A 17,722-nucleotide genomic window follows, 5' to 3' on the forward strand; every position below is an offset into this window, starting at 1 on the left:
ACGCAGCCGATAGTAATTCGCTATTCAACCCTATGGCTGCTGCTATGTCACAAAACAAACACGCTTTATCAATGCCACAATAGCAATACAAATAGTCATAGATTGCCGAAGTTAGCCCTACCAGTATTTAATGGGAACGCGCTAAAATGGCAAACCTTTTGGGACTCCTACAAAGTCGCTATACATGAAAACTCCAGCCTAAGCGACATTAAAAAATTTACATACCTGAAAGCTCAAGTGTCAGGCGAAGCAGCGCAATCAATCGAAGGTTTACCGCTCACAGAGTTGAATTTTGTACAATGTATTCATATTTCGGAAAGGAGATTTGGTCAACCCCACAAAATAACCAATGCGCACATGCAAGTCTTGTTAGATCTACCGTGCCCTTCAAGACTCAGTGTCTACCCTGCGCCAATTTTACAACAGCATGGAAAATCATATTCGGGGCCTCGAGGCGTTAGGAAAGCAACAGGACACCTACGGCAACCTCCTAATCCCCATTATCCTAAGTAAACTTCCCTCCACAATCAAACAAAGCCTAACTCGAGAGAACAGTTCAACTAAATGGTCAATAGAACAATTGCGCAAATCAATTTTGAAAGAAATCCAAATACTTGAAGCTAGCGAAGAAACAGATTCTTTCAACCAATTGAGTCAATTACACAAACCTGTCAATTCCTTCCCGTCAACATCAACGTTATTAACAAACGCGTCCGGAAAGTTCGGCAACCATGCTAACACAAAGCAGTTTTACGCACCTAAAAAAGTCCTACGAACAAGAAAGTATGCGTTTTTTGTTCGGGTCCACCCCACCACCCCAACAGTGCAGCACTACAGTAAAAAATCCCGTGGCGCGTAAAAACATTGTCTTCGAAGCGAAATTATGTTTTAACTGTTTGAACACCCACCGCGTATCTGCATGCAATTCGAGAAACCGCTGTCGTGTGTGCTACAAGAAACATCACACGAGTCTTTGCAATGAAAAGAACGACGCGACAAAAAATACCGGAAAAAATCAACCCCCGAATGAGGCCGCATCGAACATTGAGAAACAAACACAAAACACGCAAAATGACCCACCCAACAACCACGCCTCAAATCAAGCGAACTCGAATACACCCTCAAATCGTGTCCACTCGTCTTTGTCAGTCAACAATCTCCACGGGAAACAAACCCTCCTCAAAACTGCCATTAATATGATAAGCACACAGAACAAAACTACAACTGCCCACATCCTGTTTGACGAAGGTGCTCAATGTTCCTTTATCACTCAAAATTTAGCCGACGAGCTCGAACTTACGCCTGTAACAAGTGAAATATTGAACCTATTAGTCTTTGGGGGCTCCTCGACTTCCATCAAACATGTGAATGCAGCTACAATCAATCTGAACACGGAAGATGGGGAAACAATTCATATTCAAGTATTGATAATCCCTACAATTGCAGTTCCACAGAGAAGTTTCATCACCGCTGAAATTCGAAACCTTCCACACCTTAAAGGGTTTAAAACTCGCACATCCAATGACGACTGACAATCACTTCCACATATCCCTCTTGATCGGCGCTGACCACTACTGGGACGTTGTTGAAGACGAAATCGTTAGAGGACCCGGCCCATCCGCAACGAAATCGAATCAGGACCCACAACTGGACAGACTCCCATGACCACATCACTCAATGTGACTATTTTAAAAGCCATCGTTTCAAGCCAACACGAGTACAAAGCTTAAGAACAATTCTGGAACCTCGAGTCTATCGGAATCCTGCCAAACGAGACAACAAAACACGAAGAGAAGTTTGTTCAAACATACATTGACTCCTCAATACGAGTAGAGAATGGTCGATACTGCACAAAACTACCATGGAAACCTAACCACGATCCCCTCCCCACCAACGAAGCAGTAGCATGAGGAAGAGCCCGCTCCACAGTACGGAGACTAGCCAAGGATCCAAAGATGCTGAAAACCTACAATGAACTTATTAGGGAACAGCTACAATGAGGTTTCATCAAAAAGGTTACTAATCCAACCCAGAGATCCCAAGGATAGTGCAAAGTTTCTGGGGGATATTAGACTCTTACGAGAATGATGGTACAACTTCTTTGGACATGATCATGATATCTAATTTCTCATTGGTTTTTAAGATTGGAAAAATACGATATTTGCTACAGTTTGATAGAAAAACTAAAATAAATTAATTGAATAGAGAGTGTATATATTCTCCATTTTACACATTTCTTGTGTACAGAATATCTCTTTCAATTGATCAGTACTATAGCAAAGGCACTTTTAAAATTGCAGTATGTGAGTGATGTTCTTTTCCACATTTTTCATTTTTCTTTTCCACCTTCCACAGGATTCACTTGGTGCACTTTAGTTGCATGCCACGAAACCAAGTCAGACGTTTTTTGCTCACATTTAGTTCTTTTCACTGTGAAATCGTCTTCAAACGTTGCCTCCGTTATTTTTCTTGGTTTCCTTATCCATTATCTTTGACTTCATAATCTCAGTAGTGTTTTTTGAACATTTCTATATAATTGAAGGGAAATAAATTGCGAGAGAAATAAAACGAAGAAAGAACTACTGAGCTAAAATCTAATGAAATCTAACTAGAAAGTTAACATCATGGATTTCAAGTATCTTTAGCGTGAGTATCTGTATGTGACTTGTTGCCGTGCGAATTGATATAAAATACTCAGGACCCTAATGTAATTTCGATATCATATAATTTATTTCACCTAGAAATTCGTCAATACAATCAATAGTTTGAAGAGATGTTCTCTTGAGAGCGTAAAGCGAGACTGTATGCTTACACAAATGTTACAAGTTATTTTATACTATCGTTAGTAAAGGCGAGGCGGAAAAGCAATTAGGATTAGTGTTAAGCTAATTGTGTTGTTGTTGTGTGTATAAGTGTTGCTGCCAAGAGCAAATATAAGGTAAATAATATTTGCGGCGTAAAGATTAAACTAGGCGAGTCTATTTCCTAACAGAGTTATAAACTTATAATCTAGGCGAGGTTACATCCTAAAAGAATTATACAAATATTGTTATTAAAAGTTCCTTGCGCGCCGTCCGGAAACCAATAATATGCGCCAAGTTATTCGGTGACAGGGCGCTACATATCTATAAGAATATTATGTATAATTTAAAGGAAATATTGATAGCAAACAAGGACAAGAACAAAGTAATATTACTGTGAACCTTTTCGTGACTTTGCATCGTGATTATTGACCTAAAGAAAAATGGAAATGTTTCATTAGGCTGAAAAAGACACACTCGTACTTAATGCTATTGAATAAAATGAAAATTTAGAAACTTACCTTACAAAAAGATAAAAGCGTCTTCATTGCTAATGAGAAATTATGTTGCAATCAGTCGCAAAAGAGGAATTTTAAATACCCCTGAAAAGTAGAGGGGTCAATGACTAGCTGTGGAGGGATGTTTTAACTGAGTGTAAACTCTGTTATGCCAATGCTACTGTAGGTCTATCGTTTAAGTCTATTGCTAAAGAAACTGTATGGCATCACTTAATGGTTATAAAGACAGGTTTATGGTCACTGTAATAGGATTCTAAAATTCCACTAAGTACAACTCGCTGTGTTAGGTTAGTATAAATGTGGTCGATTTGTGTTTTGTAGTCTGTAGTGAATCCAGCTACAACTTGAACACATTTTCTTTCTTCAGTGAGGTACTTATAAATCCCATTTCTCTTCGATGAATTTTCTAGTAAATTAAAGTTAAAGTCACTAAGAATAATAAGTGGGACATTTGTATCGCCGATTTTATTCTCAAGCAGGTGTTTCAAAGCATCGAGAAACCTTGTAATTGTGACCTTAGACTTCGAGCGATAAATTCCAACAATGTGTAAGTTGGCAAGTGGTTGGTTTACTTTCAACAAAGTGATTTCAACATCATTGTGATTGCATCGGTTTGGTTTGGCTAGGATATCAACATTTTTTCCACATACATGGCTGTTCCGTAAGGAGCTCTGTTTCCCAAATTAACGTCATTTCGGAAAAGTTGGAAGTTTGGAATGGAGTATGTTTCATCATTATCGTTAGTGCATAATGCTGTCTCTACAAAAATATTGACATCAGCTGCTTTCACATTGAAATCATTTGCAACATCAGCATGGTGAAGATGTAAATATCTTACATTATGAAATAATATTTTAAAAGCCCCACTGGAGTCTCTATAAAGAAATGGAATGTGGCTTTCAAGTAAAGCTTCTTCTCTTAATCTATCCATTTCTTCTTGGATTTTTTTGCTCACAGAAATTTTATTTTCATTCAGATTAAGAAATATGCAAATCACTGATGCTTCTGAGTCTGCTTAGAGCTACGTAATGCATATGTTCTCTCTTTTGTGATGGAAGGTCAACAACTGCTTCACGTAATGTGTCACCCTGACATCGATGAATTGTTTTGGCAGCAGAAGGTCTCAAAGGAAATTGTCTTCGAATAACTTGTACTTTGTGTTTTCTAAACTGTCTTGTTACTTCTAAAATTGGAGTCCAAGTTCTTTCAATGTTCTCATTGTAAAGATAAGCGAACTCTGCGCGGTATTTCTTTGCAATATGTTCCTCTAAAAACTGAACCCAGATAATACTTGGTCTCGATGAACCAATAACTCGATAGTCGATCTTTTTTATAACACACTCTGCACCATTCGTCATACCATCAGTTACTGAAACATTCGTCGTAAGATCGTATTTAGCTTCATTGAGAACTCGACATACTGAATATAAACCCATTGTTTTGGTTGGATCATTTGGGATTTGCTTTTTTAATCTTTCTTTGAGTTCGTCCGATAAATCACCGAGCACAATATCGATCGCTTTGATTTGCACTTTTTCATTCGTTGATTTCTTGAATATTTCATCATTGTGTTCATCCACAGACATGTTAGTGCTGAATAAGTGAGTAGCTATCATTGGATAGTCACGATGATGAGGGCTCAGCTTCAGCACTCGTTGTTTTAAAATATTCATATCGTCATCAGTATGTTTGCCTTCTCTTACACGATTGAGAATCTCAGCAAAAGCTTTATCTTCCTTTTGTCTCATCACCTGAGTCAATTCAAACATTTTAATGTATTCTTGCTTCGTAATTCCCATTTACAAATGGTACTATAATGGACAGGTACTTTTCTTTCACTATTGTCAGCTCGCCGTTTACCACAATAGATGGTTGGAAATGACAAATACTCAGCGTCCTTATCCATAAAGACCCCAATTGGTCTATTTCCTTCCCCAGGTGCAAAACTTATGATTTTATCAGCATCTTGAGACATGTCAGGCTGTTGTAGCAATGTATCCATAACACCTGATGGTTTTTCAGTCTCCTCGCACCATTCATCATCAGTATCATTGTCATTCTTTGTTGCTGTGCCTTCCATATTTTCATCGTTATTGTCGAGGTTCAAATCATTTGGTAATTGTTTTGATGTTTCCAAGGTCGATTTTTGCAGAAATTCTGACCATTCCTTATCAGAGTTCAGAGTGATTTCATGATAATTTTGCGCAATTTGAATTCCCTCGTTTTGAAATATTTCACTTGATTCTACCAAGAATTTTGCTGCTTCTAACACTTTAGATGGTCTCACATTCTGAAATTGATAGTCGTGTTTGTAACTTAAGCGACGTTTCAATTTGATTGGTATTGTGGCTGATTCATTCATTGTTCTAGGTAAGATGTTAACAGTTGAATTGATGACATCAGAAGGAACATTCACTACATTACCATGAATACTCAGCTGACCTCCACTAGGTAGTTCTCTCACTTGCATAAAAGGTATTCTTGGAGAAATAAGTCTTTCCTCCAAAGGATTAAGATTCTTTAGGGGTTCAGGTAATTCAGGGAAACACATTTTATTGGCTTTTGCACAACTTGGCATTCTACCAGATTGAAGATTAGAGTGACAGGTTGAGCACATCCATTCAGTATCATTGACGCTTTTTACTCCACGTAAGCTTAAATTCAAAATTTCTTTAGGACACAATGGATACAAGGTACGATTGCATTTCTTAACAGAACATTTATACCACAACTGATCACAACATGTGCAAACATATTCAGGACCTACACTAATGTTTTTAATGGAACTGTTTGATACATAGCGATACATTAGTTTGATGGACCTGATTGCTATTTCTACTAAATTGAGAAGTATGATCCTTAGTGGTTTCAGTTGCCTTACGTTTGTTTGTTTCAAAGTTGGATTTTTTATTCCTATCACACAAGTGAGCTATTTTTCTTTTTAAGTATTTGTTTCGTTGAGTCAATTTTATCTTATCAGGATTTTTTAATCTGTATGTGGCCGCTGCTTGCTTTGATTGCTGTTTACATTTTTCCGCGTTTTTTTGCCTGTACAACGAATAATCTTTTCTAATGGAATCTTTGTGCAGAAAATTTAATTTTTTATTAATACTCTTAATTTTTTCAAGATGTGACTTTCGGTAACGTTCATTAGACTTTCATCGAGATTCTCTGATTTTTTCTGGATTTTTTTGCTTCGTTTTATAATTACCTCTTTTTTTTTCATTCTTCTTTTTCAATTCTGTATTTTTTCTTTTTTTCTTCATGTACTCTTTCATATATTCCTTTCTTCTTGTAGATTTATCAGAGCTTTCGCATTTGACTGCATTAGAGGTAGAATTCCCGAAATTTAAAATCAGCTTTTTATTTTCGAATTCGTGGTGAGGTTGAATTCTATTTTTTTGCGATTGCGTAAAATAAAGGTTTTGTCGTGGAGGTTCAGTTGATACATAATGAATCTCATTAAGATGCCCAATATAAACATCTCGCAGATTGCTGACATTCGAGTTGATTGGTGTTACTATAGTAGACTCAGCAAAATTTAACGCACTCTCGATGATACTAATTCTTAACTGAACGAATTGGCAACTGCCTGTATAACTATATTATCAGCCCAAGTCCCAAGTCTGGACATATTTTGTAAATATTGAAACCAAGATTGTTCAATGTTGCTTTCTATGAAATATTCTGGGTAGTTAACTAAATGTTGAACAGCGCGGTCTCTTATTTGGGCATGATAAGCTTCTGTTCCATATAACTGGTGGCTAATACTGTGAAAAAAACAATATCCATCACCTTGTATATTCACAAGGTGGCGCCCTATTCCTGCTAGCCTCAATGTTAAAATTGACATTTCGGTTGTAGGGCCAGGATTTAATTCGACATCACGGCAAATAAACAAGGAATATATTTGCGATGTCAATAGTTTTCGGATATCACATTTCACGCAAGGTAATATTCCCTTATAATTGACGGAAATCATCAAAGATTTATATAAATAGCAATCTACTGTAACTTTCTACTGTAATCTGAAATTGACATGATATTTCAAGATCACGATTTTTCACCCTTGGACTGTTGGTGTTGGACCCGTGATCACGGTCCGGTTGCGAAACACACTTGTTATCTTCTAACGTTTTTCTCTGATTGCACAAAGCTCTCTGGCTAGGCAAGGGACTGTGTAAAGCACTAGATTTGCGAATCTCTCCTCGACTTTTAACTTTAAACATGTCTATACAGTAATTCAATTATTTCTACTAACATGGCGTGTATCTGCTTACGATTTGAGATTTGAGTTCTTAAAATAGCTATTACGTTTGTTTATGATTGATGTTGTTCACGTGTTGGTCTTACATGAAAACCAGTTGAACAAGGAAACTTGATTTTGATAAGGAATCGTCTGGCTCTGGAGTTGGCCCTTCTACGTCTACAGTTATACCTATGCAGTCTTCTGAGATTGGGTATGTCCATGAACTTTCTTCACCCATGAGGAATAAGAGAAATACTATGGATTACTCGACTTTTAAGTTACAAACCTCCCCTAGAAGGACTTTTGTACTCTCCCCCTAAACGGCATCTATTAAAGGCGAGTAAGGAAACTCGCACCCCAATCAAGCTGGACAGATTTACTCACACTAAAGATGGAAAAAAAATTATCATAAATGGTGCCACAAAAATATTGAGTCCTGACAAGAGTGAGTATGAATTTCAATACGCGAAACTCAAAGCAGGTAATGAAAAAATTATCAATATACAAAACATTCTGAACAATTGTTTGGAATACGATAGAGTTAATGTTAAGGGAAAGTTGGTTCAAATATCTCGAAGAGAAAAAGTCAACGATAATTTGCAAGTTGTTTCTAGAGTATTGGTCGACGGCAACGCTTCGATTTGCGTAGATATCTGGGATCCTCACATTGCATCAATTGAAGATGGACATGCTTATTCATTCATGTCGGCAACAGTTCGCGTTTGGAATGGAAAGAAAAAAATATCTTTGGGCAAACAAAGTAAAGTATATCCTTTAACTGACAGTTCACTAAATTTAATTGAAGAAAGTCTAGTGACAATGCCTGAAGAAAATGTTGTCGTGAGTACACCCATTGAACAAATACTGTCAATCAACAGTGTTAACATCTATCTTGCTTGTGCTAATTGTAAAAGAAAAATTGTTCAACTTGATCCTGGTCCGATCTGTCATTGCGACAAATGTGGGCACACAATGAGGTCGAGTAAATGTGGTAAAAACGTCCTCGCTATATTTGTTGTAGAGAATGACGAAGGTGAATCAACCACAACTATCACTGCTTTTCAAGAAGCTCTTGAAATTATAATCAGTCGAGAGAACATTTTTAACAAGCGTGTAATCGAGGAAACCCTTCTAACTTCAACTGGTGTCGAAATTCAATATAAGAAAGAAACTCTCGTGGTTAACAAATTTGTGAAGTCATAAACAAAACATTCTGGCCTATTCATAAATGATAATTCGCATGACATCATATAAACCATGACATTACTGTTAGGTACTTAACGCTATCGATATTGTTTGACATTATTGAATATTAGTATGATTTGTCGGTTTTGTTCATCAAAGAAACATTCGTGGTTACCAAGTTCGTGAAGCAAAAAATTTTTAGCCAATTTTAGCTAATTAGCCAAGGTATCATAACCATGACATTACCTATATGTAGCTAATATCGGTCTTGATATTGTTTATTGATTTGTTTTGTTCATCATGTTTTGTTCATTGAGATTTGATAATAAAGTCAGGAAATTTCATACACTTTGTTGTTTTACTATGGAATGCCAGGACTGTCTTAAGTGGTCATTTGTCATTACATCTTGTTAATTTGTTGTTATTGTTATTTGGGGTGCATTTTACCTTATGTATTCTATCGATTGATCTCCTGGGAATGCATGCATGTATACCTTGCAAATTTTTTGCCTGAGACGATTATATATTATAGTCTGTGCACAGCAACTAAATAGGCCTTTTGTAACTTAAAAGAGAAAAAATTGTGACAGTTATGTAATGTAACTGGTTGTGCAGATACGTAACGGCGTATTTTTAGCCAAGAAAAGATCAAGATACGAAGATCAAGATACGAACGAAGCCCCTCCTACAACCCTGACACGCCCAAGTCAACAAAATGTTCACCTACCAACATCAAGCAGATTATCACCCCTACCAAATTCAGTGACCTCCAGCACCTACTACGCACCACAGCTTGGGTACTTCGTTTCGTCAAAGCCTTGAAGAAAGTCAACGCACCCAAAGAGAAGGTACTAAAGGTACACAAACCGCTACCGCTTAATTGGTCTGACGAAAAACTCGTTGAAAAGGGTCCTCGGAAAAGCGAATGTCAGCTTAAAAGAACTCCAAACGATTTCCACCGAAACGGAAGCAATCCTCAATGATCGCCCTCTAACACATGTGTCATCAGAACTCAACGACGAAGGACCATTAACACCATCACATCTACTCTATGGTCGGAGAATCACCACATTACCCTACCTACTCTGCAAAGAGGACAAGATTGATGACCCTACCTATGAACCCAAACCCAGCGACACTCAAGGAAAACTTAGATCCCACCTAATCCAACACTTTTGGAAACGTTGAGGCCAGGAATACTTGACGAGCCTACGCAAGTTCCACAGAACAACTGGAAACAATACAACTGAGATACATGTTGGTGATGTAGTTCAAGTACACGATGACACAAAACGCATTAACTGGAGACTCGCTGTAGTAGAAAGTTTGATCAAAGGAGGAGATGGACTAGTACGAGCAGCAAATATTAAGACGAGCACTGGTCGTACCAACAGACCAATCACCAAACTCTACCCACTCGAAGTTAGATCGAACTCCACAGCAACAGAAGAGACACAGACCACCGTCGACAAAGATCTCGATGAAAAGAATCCCTCAACAAATCCACAACCACATGACGTTACCGGTGGAGAGTCAAGTAGACCTGTACGAGCAAAAGCACAACAGGCAAAGGAGAAATTGAAACATTGAGCATACATACTCTTGCGCCCCCCGGAGGATGTCATGAATTGACAGTATATTGACACACTTACTCTTAATTACACTATATCGCACATGATTACGAAATGATTGAATTACACTCGCACTGGGGGTAAGGGTACTCTTGTATATAGTTCGGATTCACTTGTCTTTGAGCTTGTGGTGTAGATTGTCTATGATTTTATCGAAAGAACCTACGCATTCTTAAGATCTCGTTATCGTCGTACTAATTGACACAACGCAAGATTTAGTATTTCGAGTGACGAACAAGACAATACATTAATGCAAGCTGCAATGCTCCTCTTGTGAAAAGTAAACTCATCTGACATTGGACATACTGTAGTAAGTCCCTTGTGTTAGCCAGCATTGCCAATCAATGGATTAATGAACAATAGACCATACCCATTATGATGTTTCATGGCATAATTTAACTACAAAGACCAGAATGCTTTGCCAGTATTTTCTGGATTTAGATACTAGCAAAGCATTCTGGTCTTAGTAGTTAAATTATGCCAAGAAACGTCATGGGTATGGTCTATTATGATATTTGCTCACCTAATAACTTCTTGATAGAAGATGAAGCATCTGTCAACAAACTCAACAACATGTAAATGCTCTTGCAGTTTGTTCAAAGATCGCCTCACTCCCTCTCTTTCCATATTAGTTGAAACTAAGCCAACATGTTGTTTATCAAGCACTTCCACAAGCAATTGACAACCAGAGTTGTTAATAATAATAATAATATTTATTCAGGAAACTTTTTCATACAAGATGATTTTCAAAAAGGACCTGAGTTAATTATTAAATCGCATGCAAACCTAGGTTATATTTAAAATTATGACAATAGAATTTATGCTAAAAACTACAAACTATTCAGCAATTTATGTTTAAAAAGTTAACGAAGTTCTGATATCTATTTCGAGACTGTTCCAATCGTTCACAGCTTGATAGCACATTCTCTGCTTACCCCAATTACGTGTAACATGGGGTAGTCTGATTTTATCCTTATTTCTCGTGTTGTAACCATGCACATCTCCTGCTGTTAATAAATCCATAGAATGATATATGTAACCATTTACGCACTTATAGACAAATAGACATCTATGGTAAAATCTTCTTTGCTTTAGTGTAATCCAATTTAACTTGCCAAGTGCTTCTGAGGCAGATGAATATAGTGGTTTATCCAAAATGATTTTAGCAGCCTTATTTTGCAGTGTCTGCAGCTTATTCATAAGCGTAATATTATTTTTATCTCCCCATACAACATCTGCATAATCAAACAGAGGGAGAACTAAGCCATTATAAAATAGAACTCGTGCTTTAAAAGGTAAAAGATACTTAATTCTTCTTAAAAGCCCAAGCCTTTGATTAATCTTGGACGTTAAGTAATCTATATGCTTTGACCATGTAAGATCATTGCTTAAAAACACCCTTAAATACTTAAAACTATTTACATTACTAATTCCATAATTAGAAATAGATACTGACAGCGTCCGAATGTTTCCTGCAAGCTTGCGACTGCTACCAATTAGCATACATTCGGTTTTTTCAAGGTTTAAAGTCAACTTATTATCATTCAACCATTTGGCAATAATTAAAAGATCTTCATTCAGTTCCTTTTCCAGCTCCTGAATGTTTGAATTATGACAGTAAATTACCGCGTCATCAGCATAAAGCAGCATTTTGGAGTTAATAACCGTGGTTGGCAAATCATTGATATAAATAGTAAATAACAATGGACCCAAAATACTGCCCTGGGGGACGCCAACGGTGATTGGGAGAGCATCCGACACTTCATTGTCATCGACAGTTCGTTGCTTTCTGTTGCTGAGATACTGACTGAAACCACTGCTGAGTAGATGGAGTTACACCAAGCTTTGATAATTTGTTAAGCAATAAACCATGGTTCACAGTATCAAACGCCTTACGTAAGTCCAAAAATACAGTACCACAAAACTTCCCCTTTTCCATATTATGTAAGATTTCGTCTGTGAAGTTAGATAAGGCGGTTACTGTAGAATGTTTTTGCCTAAAACCAAATTGTGTATTGGAAAGTAGTTTGTTTGAATTCAAATATTCATACAGCTGTAGATGTACAGCTCTTTCCAAGATTTTACTGAGAGTGGGCAATATTGAAATTGGCCGATAATTTGTAGGATCACTCCTTTCTCCTGATTTAAACAGAGCTGAAACTTTCGAACATTTCCATATTTCAGGAAACCTGTTAGATCGGATTGACCGATTTAACAGTTTAGTGATGGAGGGAGATATTGAGTAAGCAGCACATTTCAATAATCTAGCACTAATCTTGTCTAAGCCAATAGCTTTGTTAGTTTTTAGGGAGAGTAGTTGTTGTAGCACCGTTAATTTATCGAGTTCATCCAAATGAAATGAAGTTCCTGGCAAATCTGTGTCAATCTCATTTGAGATATTAGTGGGTGTTATTTTTTCAGCGAGAATTTTCCCAATCGACACAAAATACGAATTCAAAGTTGAGGCAATGGTCCTTGACGTAAAGTGCTGAACACCATTTGAAATAATACATTGTGGACTTGAGGTTATAACACCACGACCAGCAGCTTCATTTACCGCCTTCCAAACTTTTTTCGAATCACCTTTCGCTTCTTCAATTACGCTACAATAATGTTTTGATTTAGCAGCTTTGATTTCACGAGTGACGTAATTCCTAAGTTTTCTATACATTTCCCAGTGACTGATCAGGTTAGTTTTAATTGCTTTCCGGTGATGGTAGTCACGGTCTCGCATCGCTTCACTAATTTTCGTATTCATCCATGGTGACGATATTCCCTTCACACGACGTTTTTTTATCGGTGCATGCTCATCTGCAATCTCAGAAAATAGGCAATTCCAGGTGTGTACAGCGTCATCAATGTTTTCTTCGTCGTCAACAATATTCCAAGGAACGTTGTTAAGGTCCCTATTAAATGAATTGGCATCGAAGTGCTTGTAAGAGCGATACTCCATTGTTCTTGGCTTAGCTTTGGGAACACCAGCTTTCAATACACAAAAGATCAAAGAATGGTCACTTAGCGAAATCGGAACGACACCGGAGTCAACAATGCGATGCCCATTATTAACAAGAATTACATCAATTAATGACCGAACAGTGTCCGTTACTCGAGTAGGCTCCTTTATCAATTGAGTTAAGTCCATCATGTGCATAAAATTGAAAAGCTTTTCTTTATCACTTGACCGGGTTTTAGAATTCGATAGCATGTTTACATTAAGATCACCCAAAAACACCAAATCAGATTTTTCCAAGTCCAAAGCAGGCATACAGCTATGTAAGTCCGAAATAAAATCATCAAAGTTTTTATCCGGAGCTCTGTAGGCACAACAAATTATTGTAGGTTTGCACTTCGCCCGTGTAAGTTCAATCCATAGACATTCACTTTGGCCAACATTGATATCATATCGAACACGAAAAGGCAATCCAACTGGAACAAAAATAGCCACTCCGCCATAACCTGTCTTTACACCAGTTCTATCCTTTCTAACACATACAAATCCAGGCAATGATATTTCATAATCTTGTATGGATTCGTCTAACCAAGTTTCAGATAACGTAAGTATGTCAATCGTATTGTTATCCAATCCTTCCATACGTAACGAGTCAGATTTATGCCGAAGACTCCAAACGTTTAGATGGGCTATCTTTAGTCCTCGTGTGCTTCTTATATTGTCCAATCCTGTGAAACCAAGATTTTCTTCAACATCACCAGAAAGAGCTATTAATACTAAAGCGAGAGACCCACGTTGTATTAATTTGCAAAGCACATAGCCTTTTTCAAAACCGTTTAGAACATGTCCACCACTCGGCTGTTTATTTCGTGCAGAGATACCAGCTATCTCAACTCTAGTATTCGATTGTGATACATAATATACATCACTATCTGTAAAAATAGTGCTTTGCCAGATAGCAGTATAGTTTGAGTTGTTAAAAATCAAAAAAATACTAAGAATAAGACAAATATTTGTAGACAGGGTCAAAGCACACCCGTCCGCCATTTTGTATCTATAGGATCTATTGTTCCCACAAAATGATAGCTTATGTTTGGAACATTGGCACAACCAGGTGTCTGACAGCATTGGGCAAATACATTTAACAGCAGATTCAAAGAGCAAATAAATTTCTTTTCAGTTACCATCTTGAATTCTCTTTCAAAGTTATACATTTCATCACCTCGACTAAACTTAGGATGTGGTCCATAACTTAAACCAACGTTTTCATCAGGACTTGGTGAAATAACGTCAGGCACTGATTCAGCTATGGGTTCATGGTCACTGTCAGCGTTGTCATCTTCATTATCAAAACATTGTATGATTTCTTCATCATCCACATCTTTTCTATCAGTGTCCCTATAAAATCAATACAGTTAAATTAATAATAAATCTAAATATATACTTGGAACTGGCAAAGAAATATGAAATAATAATTTATATGAAAAACCTATAATATTGTTGTTTATGTGCTAACATGTGTGCCACTGTATAATGCATCCTTGTTGGATAATTTTCATTCAAACAGACTAGTATCTATTGACTAATGATTAGTCTACTGATATAAAAATTAAGAGTAGATGTCTGTAAAAATCAAACAAGAGGCAGCAAACACTCAAAAATCGATTTCGCTCATGCTTACAAGTTTGAAGGGGTAATGTATCCTAAGAAACGTGTCATAGCTAGTTTGACCAAATATTGTTGCATTAGGGCGAAATGAGCAAAATAACGGGGGCTGCACAAAATGGCGGCCATACAGGTCATTTTATAGACACACTTTGGTGGTTTATTTTTGACAAATTAAGCATCCCACGTTAAGATTAACTCCTTTTTCATATCAAATAGCTTCATGGCTTCAATTTGGCCAAATTCTTGGTTTATCGTATCACTCAATAATATTTAAATAATTTTTCATTCGATGCATATATTTGGTAGCGATAAAAGTGGGTCATACAAAACGTCCTGTAGCTGGTGTGCTATGTCTACAAATCTTTTCGAACTCTGTTGATTAAATGTTAAAAGAAGGACCTTTCAGGTGATGTAAATGAATCATTGGGCAAATGTCTATGTGCGACGCATTTTCATTTTCTGGTCCACAAACCGAAGTGGAACTAATATTATGTCGGGCAGGAATCTTTCAAACGCCAGATTCCGCAGTAGGTATGACAATTTGTCCTCTGCATCGTGGGAAACTTGGCATTGGATGGACAAGAGGTTCAAGCAGATGCAGAGTCCCAGCTGTGCTATTGAACCACGGAAAAAATGTTACGCAGAATTGGCCAAAGGGCGACAGAGGCCTCAGTAAAAGAAACTCACAAGCCATTCTTCAAGAGACGGGTGTGTTTCTTCAGGCTGGGACTGGTGAGTTATTGACTGCGGTTATAGTGAAACAGTATACTTCAGTTAAGTAATATTCAGAACAGTCATTCTGTATACACAAATATGTTCTTTCTTTCTTTTATCCAGGATATGCAGATCATGTCAAGACAAAGTAAAAGCGCTCACAACAAATGATGTGGCTACTTTAGAAATGCAGCTCCTGGCAGCATCCATACAGGTACATGACAATTACAGTTGTCTGCAGTGGTGTAGCAATGTATGAAAATTATTATCTATTATGTGCTCAGCTGTAATTAGGTCACACATTCAAAGAGTGCTGCTTCAGCTGATGTAATTTCAACTTTCATACCAGTTTGTCCAGATGCTTGTCCATAGTCTATGGTTCAATCTCAAATTGCAAATAATTTTTTTTTCTGTAGGATGATGCTCCTGATGTTTCTATTAGTGAGGAACCTTTGACACCAATCAGTGTACCACCAACCCCATTTACACCTGGTATGACTGAAGCAATTGACATGACAATAAGCAGTTCTGAACAGCTGAATTTGCAATCCACTCCAAGGGATAAGCTAAATTAATTTCTTATCACCAGAGACATTAGCCCAATTTGTACATCAATGACAAAGCAGTAGAGTGAAGCTTCAGCACGCAAACAAAGACACTATGCAAGGAAAGCCAAGCAAGTCGTCTTTGCTGCTCTTAATGAACTAGCTCCCAACAAAGCTGAGACATTGTTTAATGCCATCAAAGAACCTCAACTATATGAAGATGAAAGTACTGATAGCATTCTACTAGAAGCATTGGCAACATGTTATGAGAATGCTGGTCATTGGAGTACTCGAAGACAAATTCTATCAATCTTTGCGGACAAGGTCAGTTTCAAAAGCATCCAACGGTGGATTCCAGATATAACACGCTATCGTTATAACATGTCAAGGCATCATTTGCTACTACATGGAAGAGGTGCTGACATCCCTTTGGAAAAAAGTAGCAGGATTAAAGTGCCAGCAGAGAAGCTCCACCATTTCTTGGCATTTATTACAAGTTCAAGGGTTGTACAAAATTTACCTTTTCACGCCGGGCTGGGCTGCCATCAAATTGCGCCATTTCGAAGTTATTGCGCCCGCATTGGAATGCAGCGGAAACTCACAGGAACATCATTAAAATTCCAAAATGGCGGCCGAACTTTTGGTAAAAATGCACGAACTGACGAACGAATATATCGCTAATTCCGCAAATAAGCGTCTTGCAAGAAGCATAACTGGTGATCTGCTTCAGCTCACCAGAGCGGTAATTAAAAAGCATACATTACCGGATGATCAAGCGTACAAATACGACTTGGTGCAGCCTTCCCGTATGGTATCACCAGTAGTTCTTCTGTTGCAGAAATTTTTAATCAGAAGAATGAAGAGGAAGCCCTCAGGGTCAAGGCCATGGACTATACGACTAACATGGAACTTGCCTTTGGAAATGTTTAATTGCTTAAAGCGTGTCGTTCAGCTTGAGAGATGCGGTGGCCGTGTAGTCAAAAACACCAAAAATGTAGAGAAATTACAAATAACAGAACTGGATAAAATAAGATGCCTGTTCTCCACTTTGGCCAACAAATACAAGAGATCATTAAATGAAGATGAAATATTAATAAAAGTTGGAAAAAGATGGTTCCTACAGCAAGATGATAGCAAATGAAAATCATCTTGTGACACTTCAGTACTCCAAGACCTGCGAAGTGTTGACAATAACTGGAAGATATGGGAACTTTAACAGATTTGGAGTACCACAATACACATTAGAGGGATAAGAGGGATGGAAACTGTATGTGGCTATGTACCGGAGGTAGTCGGTAAAATGAGACCAGGCCATTAGTTTATTTGTTTGGTTTTTATTAGAAACGTTCTGATTATAACTCATTTAGATAATCAATAAACATGCATTAACACAATACCATTTGATGCAAATTAAGTGTAAGTTATAACTTGACATGTTTAATATTTAACAATGTAACAACA

At 37.4% G+C, this 17,722-nt stretch overlaps 2 protein-coding genes across 2 annotated transcripts; both read right to left on the reverse strand.

Moving 5' to 3' along the window:
* Nucleotides 1–4,296: 4,296 nt before the first annotated feature.
* LOC114527739 lies at nucleotides 4,297–5,067 on the reverse strand. The gene has a single exon (XM_028549434.1). The coding sequence runs from the start codon at nucleotides 5,065–5,067 to the stop codon at nucleotides 4,297–4,299; it is 771 nt and encodes a 256-aa protein (XP_028405235.1).
* Nucleotides 5,068–11,239: 6,172 nt separating this feature from the next.
* On the reverse strand, nucleotides 11,240–11,902 carry LOC114527740. Its single transcript, XM_028549435.1, has one exon. It carries the CDS (start codon nucleotides 11,885–11,887, stop codon nucleotides 11,240–11,242), a length of 648 nt encoding a protein of 215 aa, XP_028405236.1. The 5' UTR covers nucleotides 11,888–11,902.
* Nucleotides 11,903–17,722: the final 5,820 nt, after the last annotated feature.

The sequence above is a fragment of the Dendronephthya gigantea genome, unplaced genomic scaffold, assembly GCF_004324835.1.
Source record: "Dendronephthya gigantea isolate DGI-Jeju-01 unplaced genomic scaffold, DenGig_1.0 000046F, whole genome shotgun sequence".
In the NCBI taxonomy this organism is placed as follows: domain Eukaryota; kingdom Metazoa; phylum Cnidaria; class Anthozoa; order Malacalcyonacea; family Nephtheidae; genus Dendronephthya; species Dendronephthya gigantea.

Excerpts from the sequence above, each read along its gene's own strand:
- LOC114527739 (XM_028549434.1), bottom strand. The coding sequence starts at position 5,067 with ATGAGACAAAAGGAAGATAAAGCTTTTGCTGAGATTCTCAATCGTGTA.
- LOC114527740 (XM_028549435.1), bottom strand. The coding sequence starts at position 11,887 with ATGCTAATTGGTAGCAGTCGCAAGCTTGCAGGAAACATTCGGACGCTG.